The 16203-nt window shown below is 36.0% G+C and overlaps 1 protein-coding gene across 3 annotated transcripts; it reads left to right on the top strand.

The window, feature by feature from the left end:
• The first annotated feature begins 237 nt into the window (after positions 1 to 237).
• LOC139974209 (uncharacterized) lies at positions 238 to 16025 on the top strand. 3 transcript variants are annotated; one of them, XM_071981198.1, is made up of 3 exons: positions 238 to 369; positions 8440 to 10661; positions 12427 to 16025. In XM_071981198.1, exons 2-3 carry the CDS (start codon positions 8475 to 8477, stop codon positions 12550 to 12552), a joined length of 2313 nt encoding a protein of 770 aa, XP_071837299.1. In that variant the 5' UTR covers positions 238 to 369; positions 8440 to 8474; the 3' UTR covers positions 12553 to 16025. The 3 variants fall into 3 exon arrangements, with proteins under 3 accessions (XP_071837299.1, XP_071837302.1, XP_071837301.1); XM_071981201.1 differs by having other exon boundaries at positions 8440 to 10668; positions 12427 to 12551; XM_071981200.1 differs by having other exon boundaries at positions 361 to 384.
• The last annotated feature ends 178 nt before the right edge of the window (positions 16026 to 16203 follow it).

The raw sequence follows: 16203 nt of genomic DNA, 5'->3' as shown, positions 1-16203 counted from the left end.
TCTTAAAAGTCCAAAGGATTCGTATAAATTTGTATATGTGTTATACGGTAGTCCTAATGCTGGTTTCATTAGTGTATAGTAAACATAGAATATCATAGGCGGGACAAATTGCAACGCATACCTAACATATTGATGCTTAAATATACACTTTGAATATTCTGGAACGTTCTTTAAGTGTTTGTGAAGTGCGATAATATTTATTTGGGTTCAAAGGCTACAGATAGGTCTATCACACGATTGTAAACGAAATTTCAAAGTTTAATGATCGAACTGGAAGCTGCAAAGGTACTGTATCATAATCACAAGACAAGGAAGTACAACCGACAATTCGTATCAGGAACTGACGCAAGCGCCATCTTGTACAGGAAGGTAAGTTGAAAATCGGTAGGTAGAGTTAATTAAACAACTTAAAAAACACGGATCCTTTTAAATTATATTCTTTACAGTATAAAGGATTGATTTGCTTAATAGCAAATTATATGAATGATATATATGTGCTATTAGGCATTCCTGCTGCTGGTTTTGTTATAGTGTATAGTAAACATAGAGTATCAAACGTGGGCAAAATTGCGATGCATACTGTAATGTAGCATGTACTTATATCCCCATCATATTACTTTAAACATGTGCTTCCATGCCTCTTTGTCTTAAGAGTAACTACTTACTTCCTGTTCCCTAGTTTATTCACCCCTCACCCACATCATATTCGTAGAAGCCCCTTTGTCTTAATTCAATGAAATATACATGCTCAACCACAGATGACAACCTGTTGCATATCATGTGCATGCAAATGTGGTTAGTCATGGCCCTCTCCTATGTGCCTAATTAGGAATTGTAAGTAAAAGACTCTGTGACCAAGAGTTTATGTCACAGAGAGGTTACTGCCCATTCACAGGAAGTTGTAATGACTTAAATACTGTAGTTTTTTAGTATGAAAAAAGACTAGCATTCCAGACTTCAGAGAGTGTAGTTCAGATACACTATTCTTGATCTGCACTCCAGCAACAATATCATCAGAGAATAAATAAAGCTTATATTCTACAATTATATCTATGTCTTTATAAGTTTCTCTTTATCTGCTGTTAGTTCTACTTATTTTATAACGAAGCCCTGAACTAATTGAGCCGGAGCACCCCAACGTAACAATACCTAATATTCCTAACATGCATACTTAAACATATTGATGCCTATCAAATATTTCTGGATCTAAATGTCAAATACCTGATGCCCAGATGGTTCTCCAACATTTAGCCCACAATCATGACCATCTTAGTTCTCTGCGTATACTTTTCTGATAAACGATGAAACTGCAGAGCGTCAGTGGACTTACCTCATTGGACCCCCATTATAGGGACCCAACGCCCGCATGGCCTTGCAAATCGTGCCCCTCGTCACGCGAACCTCTCGCACTGTCGCCCTGGCGCCAGCTTGAACTACCCTTAGCATACGCCCATCAAATATTGCTCTCATTTTGTTCTGTCCGCCCCTTCTCAAATCCAAATGTCTGACAACGACAACCTTTAGCTTCTTTCCAGCGCACTGAACTAAAACTTTATATGGTAACATAACTTTTCGTCAATTATTTCGGCCTATATGTCTTTGAACGGAAATGTAGGCTATGATAACAGCAGTGTAGTAAGTTCACCTTAAACTGAAAGTTTATAGATAGACGAGCAGCCGGGTACTATTATATTGTTCTTCACCTTTTAGTAACTACCATGACAGCATTCACAACAAAGCACAACATAAACACTTACACTCCATGGGCATGCTAGAATAAGTCTAACTTATGAGGGACTAGTCCTCCGACATAAACACTTACAGTCTAGGCATGCCAGGACAAGTCTAACCTGTGGGAACTAGTCCTCCGACATAAACACTTACAGTCTTGGCATGCCAGGCTAAGTCTAACCTATGGGAACTAGTCCTCCGACATAAACACTTAGTCTATTCATGCCAGGATAAGTTTAACCTATGGGGGAACTAGTCCTCCGAAATAAACACTTACAGTCTAGGCATGCCAGGACAAGTCTAACCTATGGGGGAACTAGTCCTTCGACATAAACACTTACAGTCTAGGCTTGCCAGGATAAGTCTAACTTATGGGGGGACTAGTCCTCCGACATAAACACTTACAGTCTATAGGCATGCCAAGATAATTCTTTTTTTGTGGATATCATATATGCAGAGCATATTTGGACTTTAATGAGTAACTATAGTACAGAAACATTGACTCCGACAAATACGTAAATTCATTCCTTTACAGTTTAAATTCTAGAAATAACAAATTGAAAATAACTCGGATATGTACTTTAAACTGAAACTTAGTGAACAGGTTAGATTTTCTGAACACCCTAGTTTTCTGCAACACGAGTCCCAGATGGTTCTCCGATATCAGTGTTATTATCTTCGTGTTAAACTTTGAGCTGGGCTATCTAACTTTGTTTGATATTTATTTATCAAGCTATTTAACATCATCGAATATATTTGGACAATCCCTAAATACTACTAAACGATGCTGTATTTGATTCTTCTTCCATTGAAACGTAATTAAACAAGATGAAGAAGTTTACATTGACGTATATATATATATATATAGATATATATATATATATATAGATATAGATATATATCTATATATATATAAATATATCTATATATAGGCTATATATATATAGGCTATATATATATATAAATGTAAATATATATATATATATATATATATATATATATATATATATATATATATATATATATATATATATATATATAATAATAATAATAATAATAATAAATGCATTTATATAGCGCTAATTTTGTACAAAACATTCAAAAGCGCTTAACAAGGAAAAAGCCAACCAGTCGGGTCAATCAGAATAAGCAAGCTTAAACAGATATGTTTTTAACTTTATCTTGAAAGCATCTAGGGTCAAGGAGTCGATACGCATCAATTCCACCGGAAGTGAATTCCACAACCGAGGTCCTTTGTAGGCAAAAGCCCTATTGCCTAATGTATTATGATTGATACAAGGAACATGCAGTGTGATTCGAGAATGTGAGCGCAAAGAGTAACAACTAGACTTAACCGAGATCATATCACATAAATACTTAGGTGCAAGACCTTTTAAACATTTAAATACTTGCAAGATTAGTTTAAATTCAATGCGTTGCTGTACAGGTAACCAATGAAGAGATTGTAAAGTAAAAGTAATATGACAAAATTTAGGAAGAGCGTAAATCAAACGAGCCGCTCCATTAAGTACCATTTGAACTCTACGAAGCTTATAATCAGGTAAACCAATCAAGAGTGCATTACAGTAGTCGATGTGACTAATTACAAAAGCATTAAAAAGAGTTTTAGTACAGTCCTCATCCAGGAATTTTCTGATCTGACGAATATTATAGAGTCCATGGTATGCCCTTGAGCAAACTTTTCCAATATGAATGTCCATTGACATGTTGCTGTCAAGATAAACCCCAAGATTTTTTGCACTATCACATGGCTTAATATCTACGTTACCTACTTTTATCAACTGAACCCGAGTCTTAGCAACTTGTTGGCGAGTCCCAATTAAAAGAAACTCAGTCTTAGAATCATTGATCATTAGCCTATTGCTGATCATCCAATGTCTTATTTCGCATATAAGTGATTGCATTGCCAGAACAGCCCGTTCCTCAGATAACAGAGAACCAGCATTGAAAGATAAATATAATTGTGTATCATCAGCATAGCTATGTGCGTTAGGAAGGTGTTTAGACACAATGGTAAACAACTGAGAAACATAACAAAGAAAAAGAACAGGACCGAGACAGCTGCCCTGTGGTACACCACAATTCAAAGAGAAATCTTTCGATGAGATATTTTCTATAGATACATGCTGTTTTCTGAAAGACAGATAATTACCAATCCATTTTTGTGCATTATTAACAATACCAAATTGGGTACGCAATATGTTTATAAGAATATCATGGTTAACAGTATCGAACGCTGCACTCAAATCCAACAGGATTAAAAGAGTGCATTGTTGTTGGTCCATATTCATCAATATATCACTATGAATTTTCATAAGTGCAGTTTCTGTAGAGTGATTTTGCCTGTACGCAGATTGGCAATCAGGAAAAGGAGCATGTGATGAACAATGTGAGACAATCTCATTAACTACAGCACGTTCAACTAACTTAGAAACATAACTCAAATTACTTATTGGTCTATAATTAGAATAGATAGGGTCCAAACCTGCTTTCTTTAACAATGGAGTAACGGTAGCAATCTTCCATTTGTCAGGAACATTACCATTTTTAAGTGAAAGATTTATCATGGTAGTCAATACAGGCAAAAGGGGGTCAAGACACTTTCTAAGTAACCAAGTGGGTATTGGGTCAAGATTGCAGGTAGCCGTATTAGAGGATTTGATAATTGTGCGAACTTCAGCGTTAGAAAGTGGCTTGAACCCAGTCAACTTCGATTGGAAATGCTGTTGAACATAAGGTTCAAAAGGACCAGTAGCAATGGAATCAATGTTTGCATTAATTTTATCAATTTTAGATATAAAAAATTGTCCGAAGTCATTAACAAGTTCCACAGTATTCTGGTGTGGCGGATAAGTAACAACTTGCTTTTTATTACACAATGACTTTACAACAGTGAACAGTTTCCTGGTGTCGCCTTCACAGTCCCGGATGGTTGATGTATAAAAGGACTTTTTAGCATAGTCCAGATGGAATGAATACTCATTCCGCAAAGAGCGATGGACCCGTCTGTGAGTTTCAAGACCAGATTTGCGGAAAACTCTCTCAGCCTTTCGACAAGCGGAACGTAAAATTTTCAAATGATCGGAGAACCAAGGTACTGTTGGCCTAACGGTAATTACTCTGGTCAGAACTGGTGCGTGGATATCAAGGACAGATGTTAAAGTACGATCATAGCATTCAATTAAACTCTCTAAATCAAGCCATTCAGTTGTGCATAATGAGGATTGCAAAATATCTGTACAAAATTGATTAATATGAATACTTCGATATTTCCGGTATTTAATTTCTTTGGTTGAATGTTTGGTAATAGGAAGGTCAAGATAACATCTAATTGACCAATGATCAGACACTTTTAAAGCAGCTTGTGGAGATGATAACACGATATCGTTAGTGGATCGTGTGATGATTAAATCAAGCGTGTGTCCGGAGTCGTGAGTTGGAATGGAGACATGTTGCTGGAGACTAAACGTATTCATAATATCAGTAAATTTAGTCGCATCAGTACTAGTGTGATTATCCACATGAATATTAAAGTCAAAGTTTTTCAGGACAAAGCACACAGTTTTCAAGGAGGTCACTGAATTCTCGGAAAAAAGTTGAAATGGTGACCGGATGGGCTTCTGAATATGGAGGACGGTAGATTATTATTAAACGAACTCTGAGATTGTCAATAGCAACCAGCCATTCAGAATATTCAAAAGACGACTTTTCATCAGAATGCAAGAGGTTGGTCTTAATTGAGGCTCGAACAATTAAACCAGTCCCACCACCAATTCTATCCTGGGGTCGAGGAACTCCAAGGTAATAATAACCCTCAGGCGCTAAGGCAGCTTCGGAAACAGTATCACTTGACTTAAGCCAAGTTTCAGTTAAACAGCATAAGTCAGTGCCAGAATGAATTATATGATCAACGATTAAAGAAGTTTTATTTCGAGCTGAGCGAACATTAGCAGTCTCCAATATAAATTTCCTTTGTGATTGCCGACAAGTCTTAGTATTGCCGTCCTGGAAACTAATGTCTAGTTTAAACGAGCAATCAGTCGTTTAACTTTGTTCTGCGCATCGACGTACTGAGGACAGGTTATAGATGATGCCATTTGCGCGAGTTCCAGAGTTGCCACGTTTGCAATTAATGCAAGAATGTTTATCTGTCTCGTCAAAGGAGATTTTGCATAGCCTGGTTTCGTGGTCATTTGCACAGATGGCACAAGAAGGGGTGGTTTTGTTAGAGCATTCTTTATGATAGTGCCCAAACAGTTGACATATGCTACATCGCTTGACATGGAATCTATCATAAATTTTGCAGGAGTTCATACCCAAGATGATACGATCACCATGTTTTTTCATGAAGTCACGAAGTGATGGGGACACATTGAATATGGCTTGAAAGACGGTTTCATCATTTCTCAACGGCTTTGAAACAAGATGAGTAATATGATCTCCAAGAGTATTGATTTCAAAATATTCTTCCAACCAACGATTTTGTTGAAGTAGAACAGGCAAAGGGTCATCAGCAAAGGACGCAGAAAACCCGACAACTGCAATCGTTGGCAGCATGGTACCAGCTTTTTTAATTGTTCCAATTTTGGGCAGGTTGTTAGTGATGGCAGTAGATAGTTTGTCACGTGATGAAGCTGAGTCACACACAATAATGGTTTCGCCTGATTTGTTTTTGAAAGATTTGCTAATTTGGACATTGCTGTCAACAATAGTTTTCTCAAGTGTGGTGGTGTAAATAGGAGATTTTGGAATAACCAGTGCGGATTTGCTTACACGAGCCTTCCTTATTTCGACCATTTTCTCCTCATTTGACCAACACTCGCCAATGACAGGGGCAGTCGGAACGCTAGCATGAATAGATCCTTTGGCTTGTTCAGCTGATTGCTGAGATTGGCCTTTAGATTCGATGAGATTCTTAATTTCATTCAGGTTGAGCTCCAGGCGATCGACTTTCTTTTCTATATCGCACATTCGCGATTGATCAGGGGAGTTGACACTAACCTCTTTGTTTGATTTACAAGAGTTACAGATGTAGAACAAATTTGGGTAGAGTTTAGATGCATTGTCCAGCATATTATACAATGATGATGTGCATAGCTTCTTCTTGTCTCCACAATCAAATGCATGCACTGATGATTGGCAAAGAAAACAACACAATAGGTTTGCCTGCATGCAGTTGCACACTGTGCACTCGGCAATGGAGGTAGACATAGTTAACGTGTGCACCATACACAGAAATAAGTTTCGCAGAACTGATGTAAGTATCCAAGACAACTTAGGCTTGACAGCCCAGAGGCAAAAGGGTTTCAAGTCGCCGTAAAGTGGGCGAAAACAATGTCAAATTGGTTCAAAGAATACTCACAAGTGGCATATGAATATAATAAAGTCCAACATCCGTGAAATATAAACTCCAATACGTAATTTAAATGAAATAACACAGCCGTTTCGGAGTAGATCAAATAGCGATGTTCACAATACATACATATATATATATATATATATATATATATATATATATATATATATATATACCACAACCGCTAGAACCTCTACACAAGTATGAGGATAAGTATATAAGAACAAAAGGTTTGCATTTATGGTTAATGTGATGACTCAGTGAATGATTAGGACAACTAGGCTTAGTTTTGGCACAGACAATGTTATATTGTTGTGAAAAAGCAGAATAGTGCAAAATAGCAGGTTACCGTTCCATTACAGAGTTGAACATTCGAAAAGAGATTGATGACAAGAACGGGAATCCAACCAGTAACTTCTGACACCGGCTTGAATCCCAATCTATCCATATATTTATGTTCTCCTTTCAATTGTCTAGAGTTGTACAGTCAGTTTTCCAAGACTAATTTACTTATGTAAGTTTAACAGTGTTACGGCTCCTAATTAGAGAATTTCAGCAGGTCCATTATGCTGATTTCTGCTCTTTTAAGAGACCTCGCTTTGTTTTCCTTACGTTCTGATTGGTCGGAAGGGGTATCGCCTCCTCCCTCTGTATGTACACTAACTTTGGCGATTGACAACATGCCTGGATAAATCCACTTGCAGTGTATTACCTATTGTAGTATAGTGTGCTAATTTGTATGAAGCTTGCATAAGAATTTGGCCACTAATGTAAATGCATTGAAAGTCTAAATAGGAGTGGGTCATATAATCTAACTTTGTTGTTGATATTTTCGACGTATCAATAATCGCCTTAACATTTGATTGGAATATTGACCCACTGTATAAAATTGATGCAAATGTACCTTGACTTATTTACAACGATTTATTTTACTTTCAATCTCAAGATGGTGATGTTGTCTAAGAGTAATATTGAGGATGAAATAGCAAAAAAGGAGATTAATTCTCAATCCGGAGAGTGTTCTTTTATTTTATAACTCGAAAAAGTAATAAAAATGAGATGGATGTTGAAAATTCCTGTAATAATATTGATAAGTTATCTTTTCCATAATTCCAAAATAAGAACCTAAATAAGTAAAGCGATATAATAATGTTTAACAACATCCAAATGTGACAATCATTAATGAGACAAATATCATCTACTGAAAGTGTTAATCTGGTTTTGAGGATTAATAATTTCTGTAAGTAAACCGCTTTGAACAGGCGTCTAAGATACATCATTCTCAATACTAGAATTAAACTCTCAAATGTAACTTCTCACTCAACACTCAGGTCAACCTCAAGGAGAATACATCACGAAAATCACCATGGCCACGGCAAACCCGTCAAACTTAGATGAGGAAATCTTACTATGTTCCATTTGCCTTGATACTTTGGAAGAGCCTAAAATGTTACCATGCCTTCACCGCTTCTGTAAAAAATGTTTGTCTCAAGTTGTAAACAAAATTGATGCCACTTTCAATTGCCCTACATGTCGACAACAGACAGATGTACCAGAAAATGGAGCCGATGGATTTAAAGGTGATTTTCTCTTGGAAGCTATATTGGAAAGCCGGAAATTGGAGATCACTCTGAAAGACAAGCACAAGAAACAAATTTGCAGTTCGTGTGAGACGACCAAGCAGGTCGTGGCGATATGTCCTGATTGTGGTGGTTTCCTCTGCAATGATTGTCTGTTATGCCATAAGTCAATGAAAATGTTACGACTTCATACTCATCTTGTAACGTTAAAAGATATTGAAGCAGGCACAGTAACATTTAATGCTAAAACCGTGACTTCTCTATCCAAAACACCAAAATGTCCTACTCACAAGGACATGCCTTTGCATATCAGCTGTCAAACATGCGATAAGTTAATATGCCCGGTGTGCGCTCCAATACATCATCCTGGTCACAAGTTTGAAGAAATTTCAACAGCGGCCGATAGAATGAAAGAAAAATTTCAAACCTCTACAGAAGAATTAAGGCAAAGCATAAGCAATGGTGCAGTGTTTACAAAACCTTTTGAAGAACTTGAGGAGGATTACATTAAACTCGAAAGCACAGTCAATGAGTACACTGAAACACAAAAAGACGAAATTAAGAAAGAAATGGAATCTGCTTTGGGAAGACTGAAAGAAAGGGAAATGAAGATTAGACAGAAAGCAGAAAGAGAACTCCAAGTCCTCAAAACTGGCGAGGACTTTACTATGTCTGAGATTCACACTAGAAAGATGTTCTCCAAACACTACATTGAAAAATCAAACAAATGCTTCACTAATGTTCAAAGTAAAGTGGAAAATATTTGCAAAACATCTCGTATTTTAACCGAGACTGCTGACAATTGGTCTGTTCTTTCGACAGCCCCTGAATTTCTCACAGCTTGTTCAGGGGTACTTAATGACATAAGTTCTATGAGGCAGGACCTTACAATGTGTTTTGACAGTTCTGAAGGTGAGACATATTCCGAAAAGGGCAGTATCCCCAGCCGCAAAGAAGAGGATGGCGAGTCCGACGAAGATGAAGTGATAGAAAATGTGTTTAGTTTTCCAGGTTTATCTCGTTCTCCATTCATCGACGAAGAATGGTATCAATTGCATGTTACTTGTATCGATGAAGCAATTACTGATCTAAGAGCTTTCTCCGACAAATATATTCTAACGTTGGCGAGTGCTGCCGATGGGACCGTAATGGTATACACTTTTAATACAGAAACAGAGGGCACTTTAACAACTTGTAACTATGACACACTTGAGCTTCCATTTTATGACACAGAGGGAAAGGTTCTCATTGCAAAGATGAACCATACTATTGAAGACTCACTTGTGGCAATCATAAATAACTCGTCAGACCTATATTATATAGATAATGACGGGGAAGCCAAGTGCAGTTCCTTTGAGCTAAATAGTAATCCAACCGAGGTTACATGTATTACGCAAGGGTTAGATGCACTTGAAGTAATTGTTGGCATCTGTGGCACAACGACACTTTATCGGTGTAACCTTCAAGCCGAGGAAATATCAAATATCCCAATTAACGTCGATGATATGGCACCTCCTGTTTCTCTCTCATCTACGAAAGAAGGAAACTTTCTCCTTTGTGATGGACAACGTAAGGCTGTGGCGATTAATGAACTCGGTGAACAGTTATATCAGTATCACGGCCGACACGACGATGATAGACCAATGAAAATATGCGCAGATCAACAAGGCTTAGTGTATGTGCTATGGGAGTCGCAAGGTATTAATATTCCCGATTCGAACATGGACAGCGTAGACGAAGATGGCAGTGACGAAAGTCAGAAGTCTTTTCCTTCCCTTGGTTCATCAGAAAGCGATGAAGAGGATGAAGAGGATGTAACCAAAGTAGTTATGCAGTATACCCAAAAAGGAATCTTTATCAGCGAGTTTACAGTTTACAAGGATATAACCATGATAGCACCTATTACTCCAAAGGAGGGATTTGGTGGCATAGCGGTGGCCACCCCTTACGGCAATTTAACAGCATTCTATATGGTAAGAGGTTAGTTAATTTAACATCGATTGTGTTTTGTAGAATTTATCAAGTCATGGTGCGCAATGCTTAGGTAAAAACATACCCAACCTCTTCTCTAACGTTTGTTTAAATTACAAGATGTCATAGGCTGCGTAGACTGGGATGCATGTTGGCTACAGTGTGTGATGAAACGCCACTTTTAACTTCAAGAGGATACCATTATGAAAATACCGTTTTCGTTTTTATTGACTAAATTGATTTATTGAAAAAATGAAATTATCATCTCAATGTTTAGAAGCTTAACATTCCCTAAAACGACATTTTTAACTTCAAGAGGGTACTATCAATTCGCTCTGGAAATCCAAATTGAACATCCAAAGTGAAATTGGATATTTTTTTATTTTGTGGACAAATTTTTTGTAAGGCAATATATATATATATATATATATATATATATATATATATATATATATATATATATATATATATATATATATATATTGTAAGGCTATATTATTTTAATATTTAGAGGTTTAAAATTTTTTAGACCAAGCTTTTGGTAGGGCCACATACATCATTGCTGATTCATAAATCAATATCAACAGCAACTAATGAAAACATGTTGCCAGCAATTTCACGATAGAACATAAAGCTTTCTTAACCATCTCATTTCATAATGTGTTGATCATAATAGTTAACATAAAATGCAGTGGGATCACACTAGATAGTAATATATTTATAACACTAAAAATATTCCATGTAGCCAGGTAAACATTTAACGTAAGTATTTATACCAAGAGTCATGTTAATCAAATTATGTTATTTGTATTGAAAGAATAAGAATGCATGACTGTTTGGACGGTATAGTTGTAAATTTTACTAAGCTATGCCACCCCTCTATCTTCAAATTATCAAGCTATGTCATGACCAATTAAAGCTTTTTTACCTTACATTCATAAATTTCGGTTGGATTGTAATTAAAGAATGAGTCGTTTTGAAGAACAAAATCCCCATTTGGAGTTATTTTACCCAGACACCATCTTTTCTGAGTGATAAGATAAATAAATGTGGTTGATTTAGAAGGAGTATGACGTAACTTGGGAATAACATCGCTAATAGCGAGGACGAACACTATAGGGGTTGTGGAGAGTGAGTGATAATGAAGTAAATATGATATCTTCATTGATAAATTTAGACCCTCTAGCCTACTTCATGAAGCATAAATCCAGAGAATCCAGCGAATCTACGAGTATAGTGTAGTAGGATTAACGTTGTTAGTTAAATAATTATAAACGTTTAGAAATATATAGTTCTCGTGTTCCATGATAACAAAGATGCGAATATCAAGTGCGTATTTACCAACCTGTCCATCATTTTCAATTACATGCATATTCTACTTGCAAATTACTTACAGGAACTTCCAAGTCTAAGACAGTAGCCCACCAGTTGTTCACACACGTATGCGTGTGCGATATAAAATCACCGAATACACAAAGGCATACATGAAATAGTATATTGTTTTAATCGATTACACATTTGCAATTAAATCGCGCACCTTCAGTAGAGAGTTGTTTAAATTGTTGTAGTATTCTTTTGTATCACAGAGAAATGCTCTACTCTAATAATTGAGCTAGCCAGCCTTTAAATGAGAGTGACACCTATTACCAATCATTTGTAAGTAGAGATAGATAGCAATAACCAGGACATAATTTCGATACTTTAAGGAGAGAAACTAAGCAGCTATGTGGTTTATATCATTTTGTTGCTTTTTCTTTTATTTAACAGAATGACTATGGCATAAAGCTGAGTAGATTTGTGCAAGACAAGGAAGAAACTCTGAAATGTGAAGATTCTCAAAACGAAACAGCCTCAGCAAAGGTGGACGATAAAGACCTGATTGTAAAACTTTAGGACGTTATTTAATGACGATGACTTATCTTACGAGTTCAACCTGGTGAGCGCTCACTTGGTTTATACCCGGAAAGAAAAACGTGATCTACGATCTTAAAAAAAAAATCTCTCTTCCTTATCTTACTCATTAAACTCTTTTGTAAGGTATATTACTGCTGCAGCTGCTTCATTAGCAAAGAAACGGAAAGCAACGTTGGTTTCTTCGTAGATCACGAGATACCCGGATATCATCATCTATTTGGGGGGGGGGGGGGGTGTTATACCCAGTGAGGGCTAATGAGGTTGAACTCGTAATGAATGACACGGAGAAGGGGTGATCATAATGATGTAAAAGACCATATTAACCATTATATAAACTCACAGCTTCTCAGTCAATCGATAAAGGAAACTGTGACCATAATATACTCCATCCTATATCGAGGATGATTTAATATTGACCAATGTTGCCCTCTAGTAATGAATAATTCTTATTTCTTGCTTGCTCTTTCATTTATAAAATAGTGAAAAGACACTTCATACAAAATGCACTACTTACTGCTTGTTCAATGTTTTTTTTTTTCCAGTGGCTGACAATGTATCACATATATGGAAGGACATATTGTATTTTATATGTAACTGTTTATTGGTAATCTCATCTCAATATCTTGTCCGTAACTGAAGAACTGGCCGATTGGCTGTAACTTCTTTTCATTGATTAAACCGTCGATTTTCCTTAAAAATAGATCATAGAATAGAAGTGGTGCGGGATACCATAACGACAAATGGTCTTCAAAACTTTCCATTTTTCTTCTATGATCTCAATTCTTCTTGCTGTATCCTTGAAACCTCACTGTCAAGGTTCTTTGTAATTAGAATTTCATGAATTCATTAAACACCGTCTACCATCTTTACTCTGCCGTCTGCCAAATGATGTAAATACCACCAAATTTGATAAATTCATATCTTAGCCACACAATAATATTGTGAGGACATAAACATTGAGATTTAGAGTAGTCTGGTTTGTATTATGTGGATATAATTGTGTGTTAAGTATTTTGTGTATGTATAGGTTCTTTTCAGTAGCAACTGGTCATAAATGTAACACATGTTAAGAAATTGTAACACACATCAGTTTCATCTGATTAACGGGTACTCACCTCTTACCAGTTTTAACTGATAAAACCATGAGAATCGGGTGTTTAAACCAATGTTATTCCCTTTCAAGTACAATTACATGTTACAAAGTAGCATGTGTAAGGTGTTGATATGAAGAGGCCCTAAAACAATTATATTTTGTTGCAAGGACAAAGTTTAACTTTAATAGACGTGTCTATACGTATGTATCCGATTTTATTGTTATCAATGTTCATGATGAACGATTTCATTACGTACTCTGTTGTTTTTATGAGGATAGTAGTGTTTACACATCTAGTTTGATACTACTTCATCAAAGTACGTAGTTTATATATTTGAAACACCATTGGAATAAGCCATATTAGGTAACTTTGATGTCGGCATCTCGATTCATGTAAATATCATTAAAATATTGCATGACATTAATGTTTAATACAATTGCAAACATGACTTTTGAGACCATACACGTTTCGTTCCTAAAGAATTATTTATCGTATACAAATGGTCTGTGTGTTAGACTTAGTATAGCCCATGAAGTTATCTACAGATGAGCTGCATGTTTTGTTTGTTTTTTATTTAAATTGTATAAGAATACAACTCGGACTAGCAGCATATGTTTTAATTATAATAATTTGATGCTTAAAGTTATCTTTAAAGTAATCCTTGAAATCAAATGAGACATCATGAGATATAAATATTACGCTAAACTTATTTTAAACAAGAGAAATTCTTTTTATTTCATGTAGACTAATTGCGGACTAAATGTATCCTGTTGTTAATCCAATAACAATAGGGTAATTAAAAAGTGCAACGTTGTTGTAAAATTAAGGGCAACACATTTAAAGACCGGAATTTGTAGCACGTAACACACAGAGGTTTCCCTTTTGAAAACGGTTTCATATGATTCTGTTGTTTGGATCTCAAATCAAAGTCTGTTTGCACCACTCCTCGAACTATGCGTCCCCTTAGATTTACCACTCTCCCGAACCCCTTCCTGTTTTCTAACCCCCCCCCCCCATTAACATGGATATATTATAGGCCCAGCACTGTATAGTACACAAGTCTTCAAGTTTTCATGTTGACATTAAAAATGCAGCCTTTATATTTTAAGGGAGGGCTTTCACTCCTTTTTGTTACAGAATCAAAAAAATGATATTTTCCCACTAACCAATACCTAAACTTGTTCGGACAAACACAAATACGACCTTTAGAAATATTATTATATTAATATTTTCTACCTTTTCTACCTGTAATAATAACGGTAGAGTGCAATGATGGTGTATTGAGCTTAATCAAACCAAATCATAGAGATCCAATACGAAACTTCATGAACTGTAGTGCACATTAGAGGGAAATAGTTCTTGGGAAACCATATTGAGAAGCTCTTGTATTACTTTTCTTTTTTTCGCTTTTCTTTTTTCTTGGAAAATTTTTAATATCTAGTACATGTCAATAAAAATGCTAAAGAGAATTTCAGTTGAAAATTATTTATTATTTGGAGATAATGTATTCTTCAGGTCTCAACCACAATACGTGCTTTTTCAGCTGGAGGGCGGAGCTACAGTTTCTTGAAATTCATTGGTTTCCCGGTCTTCAAATAGCACATGGCCTTTAACATTTGGTAATTTGGGTTCCATCTGGTTGCAGACATTCGTTTTAATTACTTATATACATATTATGCTAAGCTATCCAGAATCGAATATTGTGGCATAACAAAGGCCGTATCTTTATTTATATAAGTTGGATGTTGTGATTACCACCAGGAAAGTTATACAAATGAGGGCGGGCCATCAATCCACGGAAAAGTTCGGAAGAGCGTGAGAACAGTCTTGATTCACCAGCCGTTTTTATACTAATCAGCGCTGAGAGAAGTCCAACGTTCATTGTCACGATCTCTTGTTGAGAAAGCCATTCCTCTATTGGTTGGCAAGCATCGTAACCTGTCATGAAAATAAACAATATTGATAACAGAGATTTGTAACTATCACGCCAACTTTCTGCTAGGCATTGAGGATTGTGAAAATCATCATTCACTTGAATATCTTGTGCAAATCAACATTTACTTAATTTTTTTTTTGTAAATCATTTCCATGCACTTGAATTTCTTAGTGTTTCTATCCATATTTAGAGTCACGTGGCAGTACAATCCTTGTTTAATTTGCTCACGGTTGACTATTATCTAACTCTCTAACTATTCTGGAACAATACAAATACCGTTTTATATGCAAAATTTAGTCATCCTATTTTTATAAAAATTTGTTTTGATGTAATTAGCAAGTAACAAATGAATCTATTCGGTTCTCAAAAGTATGTCTCCGAAATACTTTGAATTCACATAGTCTAATGGTGATCATGCAGAGATCAGATGTTATAATAAAGTAATGTATACCATCCAGCAAGCCTCCTTCATTTATAGGGTTGTTACTGTTAACAGCAAATGGTTCCATATATCCGTCAGGCTGTATGAGGTAGACCCCTCTCAGACGACTCCTCGTCACATTGTTCAAAGACATCCTTACAATCTCTCGCATATCCAGG

Source organism: Apostichopus japonicus, chromosome 9 (assembly GCF_037975245.1).
Source record: "Apostichopus japonicus isolate 1M-3 chromosome 9, ASM3797524v1, whole genome shotgun sequence".
NCBI lineage: Eukaryota > Metazoa > Echinodermata > Holothuroidea > Aspidochirotida > Stichopodidae > Apostichopus > Apostichopus japonicus.
This window is presented reverse-complemented; position numbering and strand designations above follow the sequence as displayed.

What these genes read in the sequence shown, in the direction of transcription:
- LOC139974209 (XM_071981198.1), top strand. Translation starts at nt 8,475, where the DNA reads ATGGCCACGGCAAACCCGTCAAACTTAGATGAGGAAATCTTACTATGT. An exon ending in ATTTAACAGCATTCTATATG is followed by an intron (nt 10,662 to 12,426) that starts GTAAGAGGTTAG and finishes TTTATTTAACAG; the next exon opens with AATGACTATGGCATAAAGCT.